This window comes from Paroedura picta, chromosome 12 (assembly GCF_049243985.1).
Source record: "Paroedura picta isolate Pp20150507F chromosome 12, Ppicta_v3.0, whole genome shotgun sequence".
Lineage (NCBI taxonomy): Eukaryota > Metazoa > Chordata > Lepidosauria > Squamata > Gekkonidae > Paroedura > Paroedura picta.
Window position 1 is genome coordinate 23,309,220 of NC_135380.1, and position 15,017 is coordinate 23,324,236.

Sequence of the window (15,017 nt, forward strand, 5' to 3'; positions counted from 1 at the left end):
AGTAAAACTTTGTTGGTCTTAAGGGTGCCACTGGACTCTAAATTTGTTCCGTCATGAGTTTATATTGCTTTAGCTGATTAATGCTTAATTGGCTTAAAAGTCCAGCTTAAACAGTGTGAAATTTGGCATCTCCTGTTGAAATTGCAGCAAGCTCTTCTTCATAGAAAGAAAAACTAACCTGAGGAACTCCTTGCCAGCAGGAAATTGTGATGACCGCTAGGATCAAGGATTTTAAACTACAAGTTGAGTGAGGATCAGCTTAGTCCCTTTGCTGGTGTCACAAATCAGGTTATTTATACAGTGGGTCCCAGCCAGTAAACCGCAAAGATAACAAGTACATCTCCTTCTCCCCCTGAAGCGTCCTGTGCTCTCCCCCCCCTCCCCGCACCAAAAAACTGCTTCAGCAGTTTTGGGACCATAAGGAACAGAATGAGATGGGGTGTGGGTTGGAGCAAGAAGAGGAACTTACAGTATTTGCTGGCGTATAAGATTACTTCCCCCCCCTGAAAAACATATAGGGGGGGTCGTCCTATACGCCGAGTGCACTTCAGTTGGAATAGAAATAGTTGCCCATAGTGGCCCATAGTACTGTAATGTAATGTAACAAACTCTATATTTTGAGTGGAAATGTTGGGGGGTCGTCTTATACGCCCATTCGTCTTATACGCCTATTCGTCTTATACGCCAGCAAATACGGTAGTAGAAATTCTTCTACCACTTCAGATTTAGCTCTGTTTGCAGAACAGGGTGTGTGTATGTGTGTGGGGGGATTCCTGCTGGTTTTTCCTTGACCTTCTCTGTTGCTGGTTCCTGACTAGCAGAAGCAGCTTGGTTGGGGGTGGGTGGGATGTGTGCAAGGGCAGGGAGAGTTCCTATTAACCCATTGTTAATATTGCAAGTTAATTGATTCGTGCTGTTTCTATGACAGGCAGGGAGACACCTATTGCCATGACATACCGATGAAGGATGCCCTTTGGGTGTCTGATAAGCCCATGGAGAAGCCCAGAAATAGGCCACTGGTCTGACTCTGCATGGGATTGTGTGTGTGGCTTGTGTGCTGATTTGGGAGGTTTCGGTGTCCAAAGAACGGTTTGAGCGGGTTGGCTGCCCATTCTGTGATCAGGTGGAACTCAAAATGGTGCAAAGGCATAATTATGAGCCATCGGACTGTCTGGGATGACCCTGCTTTGGGAGAACAGCACTATCAGGACTGTGACTAGCCCAAGGTCACCCAGCTGGCTATATGTGGAGGAGCAGGGAATCAATCCCAGCTTGCCAGATTAGAAGCTACCGCTCTTAACCACTACACCACACTGGCTCTCTGCTGCCATAGAGTCCAACTTTCACAGTGGCCACAGTCACCCGGAAATCAGTAATAATAATGGGGGGATCTCCAGCCTCTGCCTGGAGGTTGGCAACCCTACTAATGGGTCATCTGCTCCACCATCCTTTTACCCACAGTGGATGACCTGGTGCCTCCAGAAAACCGACAAGCCGCAATGCAGAAGTCAAAGACCCTCACTGTTGTTCGTTAGCCCCTAATTAACTGGAAAACAGAAGTATCCTGCCTCAGGACACGGAGGTTCCATTTGACAAGATGTATCTGCAAGTTAATTACGTATTCTGTGGGGAAGCACTTTTTTTTTTTGTCCTAAGCCTACTGCCCAGCGGTCTCATCGGGTATCCCTGAGTCCTCGTAAAATTAAAGTAGGGGGTAAGCTTGAGAGACAGGTGAGGTCGAGTTGTGAGAGTGTCACGTCACAGCATCTGTAACACAGCTCTTGCAGGAGAGCTTGGGGGGGGGTGGATTGTGTCCTGTATTCATGGAGTGGAGGGTATCATCAGAATCTTTTGGTTAGCCCTGCAGGCTCCTTCAGCAAAGCCGGCCTTGTGCTGCCTGGAGGACCTCAAAGTGGAGGAAGCAGAGACTTCTGCGAAAGGAAGTTTCTGTCTCCCAGACCCCTGCAGGGACAATAAACAGATCTCCATGGAGAGGAAGTTATTAATGGGATCCTTTGGGCTCAGAATAAGGGATGTAGCTTGGAATTATGGGCTTTGTACGACCTCACATTCAATTCCATGTTGCCCCTTGGGCGGGCAGACGGTTGAGAAAATAGTTGTAAAAGCGGAGATGATAGTAGCATTTGTATTTAGGGGAGGACTGTCTTTAATGTATTGGGACTGATGGGTGAAGAAGAAATCAACATCGCAAAGTGTACCTCTCCTGAACAATGAAGCTGATCATGCTAGGGCATTGTAAACCCCACCCAACCCCTCTGCTTTCACAGGGAAAACTAGCACGTCAGAGAAAAAGCTGTCTCCCATTCTTCTCCCACGCTAGTTTTCTATATGAAAGGGAGTTTTATTCATGATCGAGCGTGGGGAGAACATGTGCCTCCGTTCTCAGCCACTGCTTGAAGTGATGCAAGCCAGGAAAAGCGTTACCATTCACGTATGCTGATTGAATCCCAGGGCTCTTTCAGTGGTGGGTTCCATCCTGACCTGTGCTCGGCTTGTACAATACCAAACTTAAAATTCCGTGTTCAAAGAACTCAGATTCTGCTGCTGGCAGTCTTGAAGTCTGTAGTTGGGTTTGACTTAATTTGCATGCTTTTCTTCTGGCCCCATCATGTGAAAGGGCCTGTCTTTTTGCGGAATGTGCAATGACTCAATTCAGTTATTTGCACAGGGAGACTTCAAGATAGATGGCAGGTGTTTTGTTGCAAGAAGGAACAAATAAGGGTCTGTGGAGCTGGCAACAGGAGAATACAGAGGGTGTTGTTGAATGCAGATTTCCAGATCTGCTCAGTGCTAGCCAAACCATAAGGACAAAACTGTTGGCAGAGTTTCGGTATGCAGAAAGAATGAAGCACTAGGCTGCTTAAAGAATAAAATAGTTTTTCTTCAGAAGAGAGACAACTATGTACAGAAAGAGAGAGAGAGACAACTAACTGTTGTCTGCAGTCATTCTTCTATTGTTCAACTGCTGTTTTGGAGGCAAGCAGGGAGGAAATGTGCTAAAAAAGCAGGAAGTCTGCTGTGGAGCTAATCAGGATATTGAGGAGATCATTTGAAAATCATCAGGAAATTCCTGTCCTTTCTAAGTTAAATATACATCTCCTTCAAAAACACACTGAGGATCTTTCATATTCTAACAAACTGTACATATTGGGACATAGCATGCCCCTGACTTTGTTTTGAAAGATGCATGCTTGGGGACTGCAGACTAATGCTTGATTCACACATGCAAGAGAATGATGTGGCAGTGAAATGCAGGATGAGCCACACCACTCAGACTGCAGGTGGTTGGCTTCAGCGTTGTATAAGAGAAGATGAGGGCCCTGATGGAGCTAAAGCAGGGCCAGCAAAAGGGAGCTCCTCCTCCAGGCATTTGGCTGAGGTCGGCCAGAATCATCAACATCTACTGGGCCTCTGAATCTCCCTCCCTGGAATTCATGTATCTGAGTATACTCCATGGACCTGTTTGATTACTATTCTGTTAAATTGTTATCTTCTGTTACTATCACTATTGTTACCATTGTACAGTGGTACTGAGTTCAATGTATAATTCCTTACATTCCATGTAAACTGCCTGGAACCCCAAGGGAGGGTGGTATATAAATGTGAATGAATGAATGAATGAATTCCTTCACTTTAAAAAGAACAACCTCTATGCAAATAGAAATCCAGCCTGGCAGGGGAAATCTCCTCTCCTTGTACCTCTCTCTTTTTTACCTTTGAAGGCAAACTTAAGAAAGGGATTCCCAACTGCAGTCTTTTTGCTTGCAGCCTGAAGAGGGATAAGCCAGTTTCCCATTACCTGAGCCTTCTACTTCTACCCTGTTCTTTTGCATGTCTACATGAGATCTAAAGGGAGCAGAGCGGGGGGGGGGGGGGAGGTGTTCTTATCCCTTTGTTATCCCTTTCTCTCTGCTCCATCTCTTCCGCCATTTGCTTTTTTGTTGTGCAGAAGGGGAAAGGGTTAAGATGCTTCCTTCCCTGTGCTGGTATGTGGCTTGAGCACTGAATGTAGCATTAGCTTTGCTGAGGACGAGCTATGTCGGTGCTTGTTGTTCAGCTCAGAACGCTCTAACTGTTTTCAGGTTTTCTGCTGAAAGCAAAGCCCCCCCCCCCAATCCCAAAACAGACAGCAGCCATTTGGAGGATCATCACCGTTTATAATTTATAAGAGTGCTGAAAGAATTTCCCGTGTTCTTTCAAAGCCTGGCTTGTGTCATGAATACCAAACTACAACTCCAGATCTCTTGGCCAAGGTTAGGTCAGCTTGAAGCATAACTTGGATTGGAGCACATTTTTACTTGAACTTTGGCTTAATTTGAGCTGGTGGGGGTTTGCTGTTGTCGAGCCCTCCGGAGGTGGTCGACCTCCCGGTGTGGACTGGAGATCGGCTAGAATTACAGCTGATCTCCAGGCAGTAGGATCAGTCCCCATGGAGAGAATGTCTTCTTGGGAGGGCAGACCCTGTGGCATTATACCCCGCTGAGGTCCCTTCCCCTGGTCCTCCCCCCCAAAAAAATCTCAAAGTAGTTCCTGAGAGAGAGCTGGCAAATCTAGCCTGCTCAACTTGTTTGCGATTCCAGGGCTTGTATTAATAGAGATAAGATTGCCTCTGAATATGTGCAGAGTGACCTTACCTTGCTGCTAAGTATCTGTAGACTGACCCCCATTAGAGATTAAAGAAAGCTGTGGTGCCTTCCTCATCACAAATTAATTGCCAAGAACATGGTCGATCGTCTTACAATATAATGTATTTTTTTTGTGCAAATCTTTTTGCCACTTCATCCTGACTCCTTCAGGCCTTTTGTTTTCTATCCCTCCCTCCTTTGCATTTTCCCATTTCTTTTGCCCTCTCCCTTTTTCTTTACCAGTTTTATCTTTCATCCATCCATTTCTGCCTTTGTTCTGTTCCATGCAACATTTTTAATGGGGAGGGGGGAGCCTTTTGTTACAAAACCAGGCAGTCGGCTCAGTAGAATTCATGTTGCCAGCCTGCCAGGTCCCCTCCTTGTTAAGAGGGGCTCTCGACTCTTGGCCCCTCTGCTCCACCATGCCCCTTTTATCCGGACCTGAGCACACAGAATCCATCCCAAACTGCTACGTTGTTCCACCTCCCCCTGTGCCTGGTGTAAAAATGGTGCCGTCTAATTGCTTAAGCCACACAGAAAGAGGCACCCAGGTACCAAATTACAGGGTTAGAGCCAGGCAGGCAGCTGAATGGGCCCAGTACAAAGGCGGCTAAGTGCTGCCTAATGAACTCAGCCAGATGTGTTTCACTGCTGCAGTGCAGAACGGAGTGAGCAAACGGGAGGGTGGCAGAGAGGAATAGACCGGCTCTCCTGAGGTCAGGCAGTGCAAGCTTAAGTGCTGTTTTGACTCTGACAGGTTGGAAAAGAGTCAAAGCAGAGCCTTCGAGGGCGGATAAAAGAAGAGCTTGCAGAGGATATCTTATCAGGGAGGGCTGAAGGGATCGGTTCCATTTGGCCTGAGGCAGAGACAGCCAACTTTTGTACTGCAGACAGAGGTCTGGGGCTGGGCTGGGGAGTCCGTGAAGAAGGTCAGGCAGCAGCCTCGGGCAGTGTGTTTGGGAGAACCATTAACGGCCACAGAATAGATGGGCAAAGCTGACCCGGGGGGCACAATCTGTCAGGAAGTTACGTGTTCTGTGAACATGCGTTTTGCAAGGTCGTGGTTGCTTTAAGTGTGAAAGGGGGGGGGGGAAGCCTCAGCTAGGTACTGTGTAACAGATCTGTTCATGACAATTCTGCCAAGGTGGTGTGATGGGGAAAGGCTGATTTAAAGTGAGTTACCTGACACCAAGTTATAGCCTGGGTCCTTTTTGCTCAGTATTGTCTGCCCCCAAAACAGTGACTCCCCAGGATCTCCAATATAGTCAAGTCTTTTTTAGCATCTACTGTCTAAGAATCTTTTAAGCATAGATGTCAGGCCAAGGATTAGGAGAGGCTAGGGAAGAAGTATATATAGCCTATATAAAGCTGACTGCATAACAGGCCACAGATGAGTGGGAGGGGGTTGCTCTGAGTTCTGGGGGAGCACAGCCTCTGGGAAGAGTGAGGAAAAACATAGCACAAATCCCTTCCCTTCCCACTCTGAGGCCGGGGGGGGGGGGGGGCTGCCCCATCACATGGGAGGTCTGTTGAAGACCAGCAGGTGGCACTGTAGAGAGAGGAGCCTCCCCTGGTGGTGGAGAGTGCAGGCAGCGATCCTGCAGTGAGGCACCCACTCCCATGCCTATGAACCCTGTCCAGCTGGACTAGCAGGCATTTTACCATTGCACAGATGGGCAAAGTAGGGAGCTGAAATTGTCCCTGTTCTCCTGACTCCAACTTTTTCTTCCTGCTGGGGAATCAAAACTGGTAATCCCTGCCAAGCGAAAAAGACTTTAAAGAGTAAGGATGTGGGCAGGATTCAGCCTTCCAGCTCCATTGTGCAATGTCTAAGCAAGACGATCCCCGGTGTTCATTTACATAAAATTGTTAAAATAGTTCAGATAATAGCAATTAAAAATTAGTTTGTAGTAGCAATTGATTGGGGTACTGAATCTTAGTATGAACTAGCTGTGTCCTGTCCCAGTTTTTGACAGTTCCTCCAGATATGGGAATTCATGTTGTGAGCCTCTCTGAGCCTGCTTGCAAGGAGGGACAGCATATAAAACTAATAATAAATGAAAGGGCTCTCATCTATGTGTGAACTGGTTGCACTGGAAAGCCTTACATGCAAGGAGACATGTGACTAAGATGCTCTGTTGGTGTCTATTGGTCTGAGGCAGCCCCTCTATACTTGTAGCAGGCCATCCCTTGAGGCTGCACCCAGCAAGAAATAATTCCATTTAGCATTTTTATAGCCCGGTTTTCAAGCATTCCGAAACACTTCATAGTCACGGTTCTTTACAACAGTCTTGACAGGTAGGCCACTGTTGTATCCTCCTCATTGTGGAGTGAAAAGCGGAGAGCTCAGGTTGAGACAGAACCGTATTCCTAAGGACATATGAACTGCAGAATTCCCAGTTCAGAATTCCCAGATCCTATGCTATACCTGGAGGATTCAGAATGACGTGTTTACTAACCATACTGCCTCCTTACTGATACCCTTGATGTTTCTCTTTGCAGCTGATGTCTTTAAACTCAGAAGTCTCCGCAGATGCTTTCCAAGCCCTCTGGGAAATCACCGCTCATCAGGTCGCCTCCAATGGTCAGTGGGGGGGTTGTTGTGAAAGGGACATTGTGGGACATTGTGTGTGAAGGGATAGAACCTCTATAGTGGCCAAACTGCGGCCAGGTTACAGTAGATGAGCGATTGGGATGTGAGTGTCCTGCATAGTGCAGGGGGTTGGACTAGGTGACCCATATTATTCTATGATTCTATGCAGGCAGGGGCTCATGGGAATCGTAGTCCATGTTTATCTGGAGAGCCACAGTATGGCCTCTCCGGCTGTATATTCACAAGGAGGGCTCAGGCTTTGAACAGATGTGGGCAAGTTGGGTGGTTGCATTTTAAAAATTCTGCGCTATTCCACCGGGTTCTGGAGATAGAGCATAGGCTGAATTCTCATGTGCCACTTAAAGCACTTTCAAGTCTTTCATGCCCTGTGCATGTGTGGAAAATGATCTCTTCTAAATTTCCTTATTTAGATACTTACATTATTTATAGCCTGCCTTTCTCACAGGGACTCAGTGGTTTAGTAAAATCAACAAAATGGAACTATCAGTAACAAGCGTATCCGGATTTTAGAAGTACTGGAACCCCCAAAAAGAAGCACAACATAAATACTCACATGATCCATTAAGTAGTGAAAAAACTTACATAATAGGATCCTGCTTACAATAAGCTGCACACAGCGGTATGTCCCGGTCATTTATCCAGTGATGTTTATCAACCATTTTGAACAGCACAACCTTATTACCCAGCCTTGCTCAACATTTTTACCATTGAGAAAACCCTGAAACATTCTTCAGGCTTGAAGAAACCCCAGAAGAAGTGTGAGTGTGCAGAATATGGTTGGGAAGCATAGCTGTGGACACGCCCACCAGGGGTCCCTCCTCTTCCCACCTTCTCCAGGCCCCTCACTGGCCATTTTGGGAGGGGAGTCTGGTTGATATATGGTCATATTACCTGTTAAATGTGTAACAAATATTACAAAATATATAAATACTAATTAACTTCCACCCTATCAGGAAACCCTTTCAGGGCTGTCAAGAAACCCCAGGGTTTCACGACACGCTAGTGGAGAAAGCCTGCAATTACCTGTGCAGAAAGGCCTCCTTAAATAGTTCAGTTTTGCATAGTTTGCAGAAGGCCAGGGGAATGAGGGCCTTCCTAACCTCGTCAGGGGGGCCATTCCATGAGGTGGAGACAAACGCACAGAATGCACGTGTACGAGCCGTGCTTGATTTTGCTCATTTGCAGGCTGGCACCTGCAGAAACCCCTGCTGAAATGTCCTCAGGTTCTGAATCCATTAGGAGCATGCAGCATAACTGGGAATGGGCATGGCTCATTGGTAGACCCCCTGCTTGCCCTGCGGAAGGTCTCAGGTTCAATCCTGTTTCTCCAGGCAAAATGTTCAGACAGTAGGAGATGTGAAATCTCTCTACCTGAGACCCTGGAGACCTGCTGCCAGAGCAGACAGCACTGACCTTAACAAACCAGTTTCATTACGTTCACAGTTGATTTGCAATTGCATTTCTACCTTGCTGAGGTTACAGTACATTTCTCAGTTCAAGATGTGTGCCTCTCCCTTTTCCCCTCCTAACACAGCTCTCTTGTTTCTCTTGAAAATATGTAGTGTTTGGTTCAAGCAGAAACTTTAAAATTTGCCTTTAAAATCCAGGTGTAAGGGGAGGAGCAGGTGATTAGTTGTTGTTTTTTTTTATAAGAGATAATGTGTGTAGCAGAAGGCTCAAATGGCAGAGAATTGTGGGTCACCATTCAGCAACTGTGTGGGCAGACACAGACGAGAGCGATTTCTGATATGGCGTTAGATGTTCTACGTTTCTCTCCCCACTCTCTGCCGTTTCTAGGGTATTTGCTTACTTTAATTTCTGTGCTCTGGCTGCCCATTCCATCTCTCCTCCTCCTCCTCCTAGCTTTGAGGGAGAAAACTTCAAACAGAAATAGACATCTAAGTCAAGTCGGCAGCAGAGATGAGGAAATCTTAATCTTCTGTTTGCAGCATCCTCATCTTCTTCTCCATGGCAATTAACTGCAGAGCTGCAAACAAAGATGAGGCTTCCAGGTGGGGAAGGAACAGTGGGAGCCAAGGAGGTTCTAAATACCTGAGATTTTGCTTTCATGCAGATGTCAGTGTTAAGGAGGGAAAAGGAAGACATAGCAAAGGCAGGGAATACAATTTTCTGTCAAGCCGGTGGGCTTTGTCCTGGAAGCTTTCAAGCCCGAAACAGGTCGAGTCATGGGTGCTTTGACATACAATCAGATGGACATCAGGGGAGCTCACTTTTAAAAGCACTCATTTGCTTGGTGTTTTAAGGCACAGAAGGAGTTTCCAGTTCTCTTCAGCTCAGTTTTTGCCAGAGAAATGTGGCAACCCCCCCCCCCCCCCCCAAACTTTCACTGGCAGAAATATGGCAGGACAGAAACTAGAAGCTCCTTCTCCTTCTTTTGTTCCTGCTTTGTTTTGTTTCTGGTTCAAGAAATCAGATGAGAACTAGCCAATCAAAGAGTGGAACCACCAAAGCACAGTACTTGGCCACCCTTTCCAGGGGTATACCACGATCAGTGGTACAGAACACTGCAGAGAGGCCCGGGAAAATCAACAGGGGCACATTCCCCATGTCACTCTCTTGTTGAAAACTGTAATTCTGGGCAACCCAAGGAAGTTTCCATCCCAAGCTCAGGCCTGAATCCAGAATGGATGCACCTTTGCCCACAGAAGTTGGCTCAGAACCTCACCAGCGTCTCTTCAGACAATATCAACAACCTGTCCTCAAGCTGTTCTGAAAAGTAAATCAGAGGGAGGCAGCCAGTGAACTCAGCTGGGTGACTTGGTACCCTGGCAGAACTTCACAGCATCCTCTAGTTCCTGTTTCCTTTGATGCCACCTCTTATCCCTCTCCCCCTATCTTGCCTTTCCCCAAACCACTGGCAACGTCTCTTAACTCCCTCTCCCCTTTGAGGGCCTCCACATTAGGATTTGGTGTCCCTTTCCGGCTGGCTGCAGCTGCTGCCAGAGGTGAGCCTGCCCACTACAAAGGCCTGTGGATAAAAGGACTTCTGTGAGTACAGGCAGCCTCTGGCAGCAGCTGTCCGTAGGTAGGGGGATCAGGTTTTGGCTTTAATGAAGTAGCTGAGATGCTGTCATATGACAGCATCTTCTGTTCTGCTGCTCACAGAATGGCCTGGGGTGTCCTGGGAGGATCTCCTGTGTCCTGACTCAGGATACGTTTTGCTGGATGCAACACATGCTGGTGCATCACCCATGAGTCACCTAGGGGCACGAACATGGCCACGTTTCGCTTTTCACCTCCAATCTGATCTTGACTTCAGCCCAGCTGTACAGTTTTGCACATGTAAATGCCTGCGGATAAAAAAAAACATGACTCAGCCATCAGTCAAGCCTGTCTTTCTGGCCAGTTTTCTTTTTTTGTTTTAATCAGACGCTGATTGGGACATTTTCACCTGCCTTTCTTTAAAACAGTTGCCAAACTGTGCTTGCAGTTGACATATGTAAGCAGGCATATGTAGGTGCTGGTGAGCATCATACGAACGCAAAAAAAGACAGCTGCTCGATGAGAGTGTGATTCCATGTAGTCCAACAGGCAGTTGCTGATCCCTCTGGGAAGGCCACACACAGGGAAGGGAAGGCAGCTGCCTCTGTCTGCCTCTGAGCGGGGAATTTCCATGCAGCCAGCATGGTTAATAGCTGTTAATAGAGCTCTCGTCCATAATTTTTTGTAGTCCTCTTTTAAAGCCATCCAAGTTTATGGCTCCCACCACATCTTGTGACAGTGAATTGCCTATATTAATTCGGCGTTATGTAAAGGATGTGTTCTTTTGTCTGCCCTTCTCATCAATTGCTCATCAATTTCATTGAGTGATCCTGAGTTCTAGTGTTTATGGGGGGACGGGGGGGGGAGTTCTCTCTCTGTGCTTTCTCCATAGGAATTATAATTCTATCAATCTCCATCATGCCTCTCTTCCTCTTTGTTGCCTTCTTTCTAAAGTAAAAATACCAAACACTTTCGCTTTTCCTGATAAAGTACTCTGGCTCTTTCATCAATCTGAGCGGCTTCCAGAAGGAGTCTGTTCTCTGCGTGAGGCTCCTTGATGCTGCATTTGCAGAGACATTCACCATGGCAATGGAGCATCCACAAAGAGGTCCCCCCCTCCTTGCATCAGTCCTTCATGACTGCCATTTCTCCCCTGCAACTGGATCACCGTGGTATTAAAACAATATAATTATCTACAACAGTCTAATGAATGTACCCATGCCCAGCTTTCTTTTTTTTAAATGAAAGCCAGCCTTTAGCCCTTTTTGTTGCAGAGATATAAGGGATATGCTGCAATATATTTCTGATTGTTAAAAATATCTTTGCTGTGCTAAGAGAAATGGTGTTCCCAGGAACCCTGGCAAAAAAAAAAGGCTGACAAAGGAATTCTCGGTCCTCCTTTTCTGCACCTTTTCCAGGTATGCAGGATCCTTTTAAAAGTAGGATGACAAGCATGATTCCAAACAGAGTTGCACAATACATTTATTTAAAGGTGTTATTATTCTGGCCTTCTTCCCCCAGTTCTTTGAAATTAATTTATTTTCACTCTCGTAGTACTGTACTGGTGCTAGCCAATCAGCACTCTGCAAACATGCTTTTCCCCATTCAGGTGGTCAGCCGGAGAAGAAGGTTTTTCAGCATACACTACTGGAGAGAATGTGCCTGGAATGGGGCAAGTGCTTCTCAATCCTCCTGCCCTTCCTCCACCACAGTGACCTAAAAACTGTGACCATTTATCTCCATCCCATCTTTCTCAATTTACACAGACTTACTTTTTTTCTTCCTTCTTCTTGTTCTCTGGATCTGTATGGTGTAACTCAAAACTATGGTGTACTCTAAGAATGAAAAATAGGAGCTTGGGTCCACTGAAGGATTTCAAGCAGAAAAGGGCCCAGGAATTTTTACCCATTTTCCCTCCCACGGCATACTTTCGGTTCCCCTAATTCTGTTCCTTGAAGTCCATTCTAACCCAGGAGCAACATTTGAGGTGGGGGTGGAATTTGGGGCTGCAGCTGGGAGGGGACAGAAAATCATACTTTGCTATTACAGATCACTTCCATCAGCAATATAACAACCAAACCCAAGCCAAGGCCTTTCTTCCATTGGCCAACATTTCCCTGTTCTTGGCCACCTACCTTCTCTTCTTCCCTCATCTAATTTGACTGCTCTCCCTACATTTCAGCCAGCTCTTTATTAGCATATCAGCATGGTGGTACAAGTGGTGAACTGAGAAACCCCTGAAAAACCCCAACTTATATACAATTTTGAACAATGGATCTTCCCGCTAGTGTGTGCTGTTGGTCAGTTTTGGACTAAACTGACTGGATCCTGTAGACGGGATCTAGAAGAAGAAGAAGAGTTCGTTCTTATATGCCTCTTTTCTCTACCCGAAGGAGTCTCAAAGCAATTTACAGCCGCCTTCCCTTTCCTCCCTACAACAGACACCCTTGGAGGGAGGTGAGGCTGAGAGAGCCCTGATATCACTACTCGGTCATAACAGCTTTATCAGTGCTGTGGGGAGCCCAAGGTCACCCAGCTGGCTGCATGTGGGGGAGTGCAGAATCGGCTTGCCAGATTAGAAGTCCGCACTTCCTAACCACTACACCAAAGTGGCTCTCTAGCAGCACATTGGCCAGGTACGTTGCCCGCTTCAATCCTGCCTCAGATCTCAAGGTTGGTCCTCGGCAGAACCGCAGACTCAATGGCCAACATGTACTCGGTTGTTTCAGTGTGTTTGTGTGTGTGTGTGGGGGGGGGAGTGGGTTCCTTTGTCACATTATGCCAGCAATACAGAAACATTAAATTTGCAATCTGCCAGTGACTTGCCAAGTGTGGCCTGAACAGAAGCTGGCCGCTTTCTGTGCCTCAGTTTCTCCTTCCAACAAGCACGTGGTGGGGCACACTGTGCCACAGGTGCCAAGTGAGAGCAGAGTATACTTGTTTTTCCCAGGGACACCACCAATGTGTAACACACGTTTGCTGAAGTACAGGAGCCAGCATAGTAGGTGAGCCAAAGCAGGAAGGAGGGAACAGAGGCCACAGGCTTCTTTGTAGAGGAATGGGAACATCTGGCATGAATCAGCACAAGGGAGGTGATACAGCAGGGAACATCAAGAGTTTTGAAAGAGGATTGGACAAGGTCAGAGGCTGAGCGGGCATGGGTGGAGTCAGGATAAAGGAAGGGAAGGGTAGGGGGGGGGAGGAAAAACTGCAGCGGCTTCCTTCCTTCCTCAGCATCTGTGGGCCAGATGATCCCCAAAGTGTGTCTGTGTGTGGGGAATGGTTGACAGAATCCTGCAGGACGGAACAGAGGGAGGCTACCGCTGAACTTTTACACCCTCTGTGGGACACAGCCCCTTTAAGAACCATTTATAAAGTGAGATCTAAAACAGGTGAAGACAAATACAGGCAGTCTATTGCCGGCAGACTGCTAGAGGTCCTTTGGTGTGGCTCCCGGAGAACAACTTGTGTGGCTCCCGAGAACAGGAAATGCAAACGGTGCTGCAGCTCTTTTCTAGTTCAGAACAGAATTTACACACCAGGGGCTTGTCTGTCTTCTGGCGAAGGAGGTAGGGAAGTTCCATCCTGGGCGGGACGGAGGAGAGGCAGCATAAGAGGAAGCGAAAAGCTTCTTGACACCATTTCCACGTCCCAAGCACCTCTGGGGCATCTTTGAAATGAGTCTGCCCAGTCACCATTCCGTATAACTTCTTTCCTTCTTGTGGGATTCTTTGCACATCTCCCCTCTAGCAAACACTTCCGCTCACTTTGAGAAAAAGAGCAAACTGACTTCCTGCAGCAAGGCTATCTCCCGATCTTTTCCATTATGTGGGAACAGGGAATCAGTAATGGTGCTGTCCCAAAATGCCTCAAAGCACTTCCTCTGCATCAGTTCCTCAGCCAAAGCAGAGACGGTGCTGCCTTCAGTTGGGACGAGGGGGCTGCTTCAGGTGGAACTGTGAAGGGTGGCAGAGCAGGAGACAGATGGGCTCGATCTCAGGCCCCCAAATCCATGGAGAAGCTCCTCTCCGCAACTTCCATGAGCAGACGCTGTGTACAGGGGCCCTCCCACATCAGCCCTTCAGTCACCATTGTCCTAGTCACAGTGAGGATCACCGTTTCTGGAGGCATTGCCTTTCCTAATGAGGAGTGGGTGGGCAGGCCTCAGCTGCCAGGAGACGTAAAAGGAGCCAAGAGATGCAAGGGCCTAATGGTCTTACCAGAAGGTGATGTTGGGTTCTTCCGTTCCTGCTTCCTCTCTTTGGTTTCAGGAAAGGGGCTTCTTTTTCAGCATAGTTAAAGCTGTGGAGGCGTGGGCACGTTTACCGAGCCTCAGGTTTTCTGGATTTCCTAAGCTTCACTGTGAGGCTATCATGTTGGCTCTGGAAGCTGAGTGCAAGCAATAAACGTTTGGAAAGCAGCGGCTTAGCACAGCTGGTGAAGTGACTAAGAGAGAGCCAGCCTAGCTCAGGAGCCACCTGTGCAGAGACCAAGCCAGGTTCCATGTGGACGTGAAGGCTTGAAGCAAATCTGAGACATCATGTCCCAAATGTGCCAGTCCTAGGTCCTTTATCGCCAGGCTTCTTATGTCTGCGGGGCCATGTGTCTCTATGGCTAATAGGCTTTTTGGAGGGGAGGGGAGGGTAGCACAGATGATGTTCAAGGCGTGAATGGGACCTCTAGGGAGTGAACACTGTAGAATCACATCTCTGATGAATTTCTTCCCCTTTTCAAACTCTCCCCTCCCCAAGCAC

At 47.3% G+C, this 15,017-nt stretch overlaps 1 protein-coding gene across 8 annotated transcripts in view; it reads left to right on the forward strand.

Annotated features, from left to right (window-relative positions):
• Positions 1-15,017, forward strand: part of FAM178B (family with sequence similarity 178 member B) — a 186,268-nt gene that overhangs the window by 55,735 nt on the left and 115,516 nt on the right. For all 8 annotated transcript variants that reach the window (XM_077306258.1, XM_077306265.1, XM_077306260.1 and 5 more), the window contains one exon: positions 7,149-7,230. In XM_077306258.1, coding sequence (XP_077162373.1) covers positions 7,149-7,230 — 82 coding nt within the window. The remainder of the gene's footprint in view (positions 1-7,148; positions 7,231-15,017) is intronic.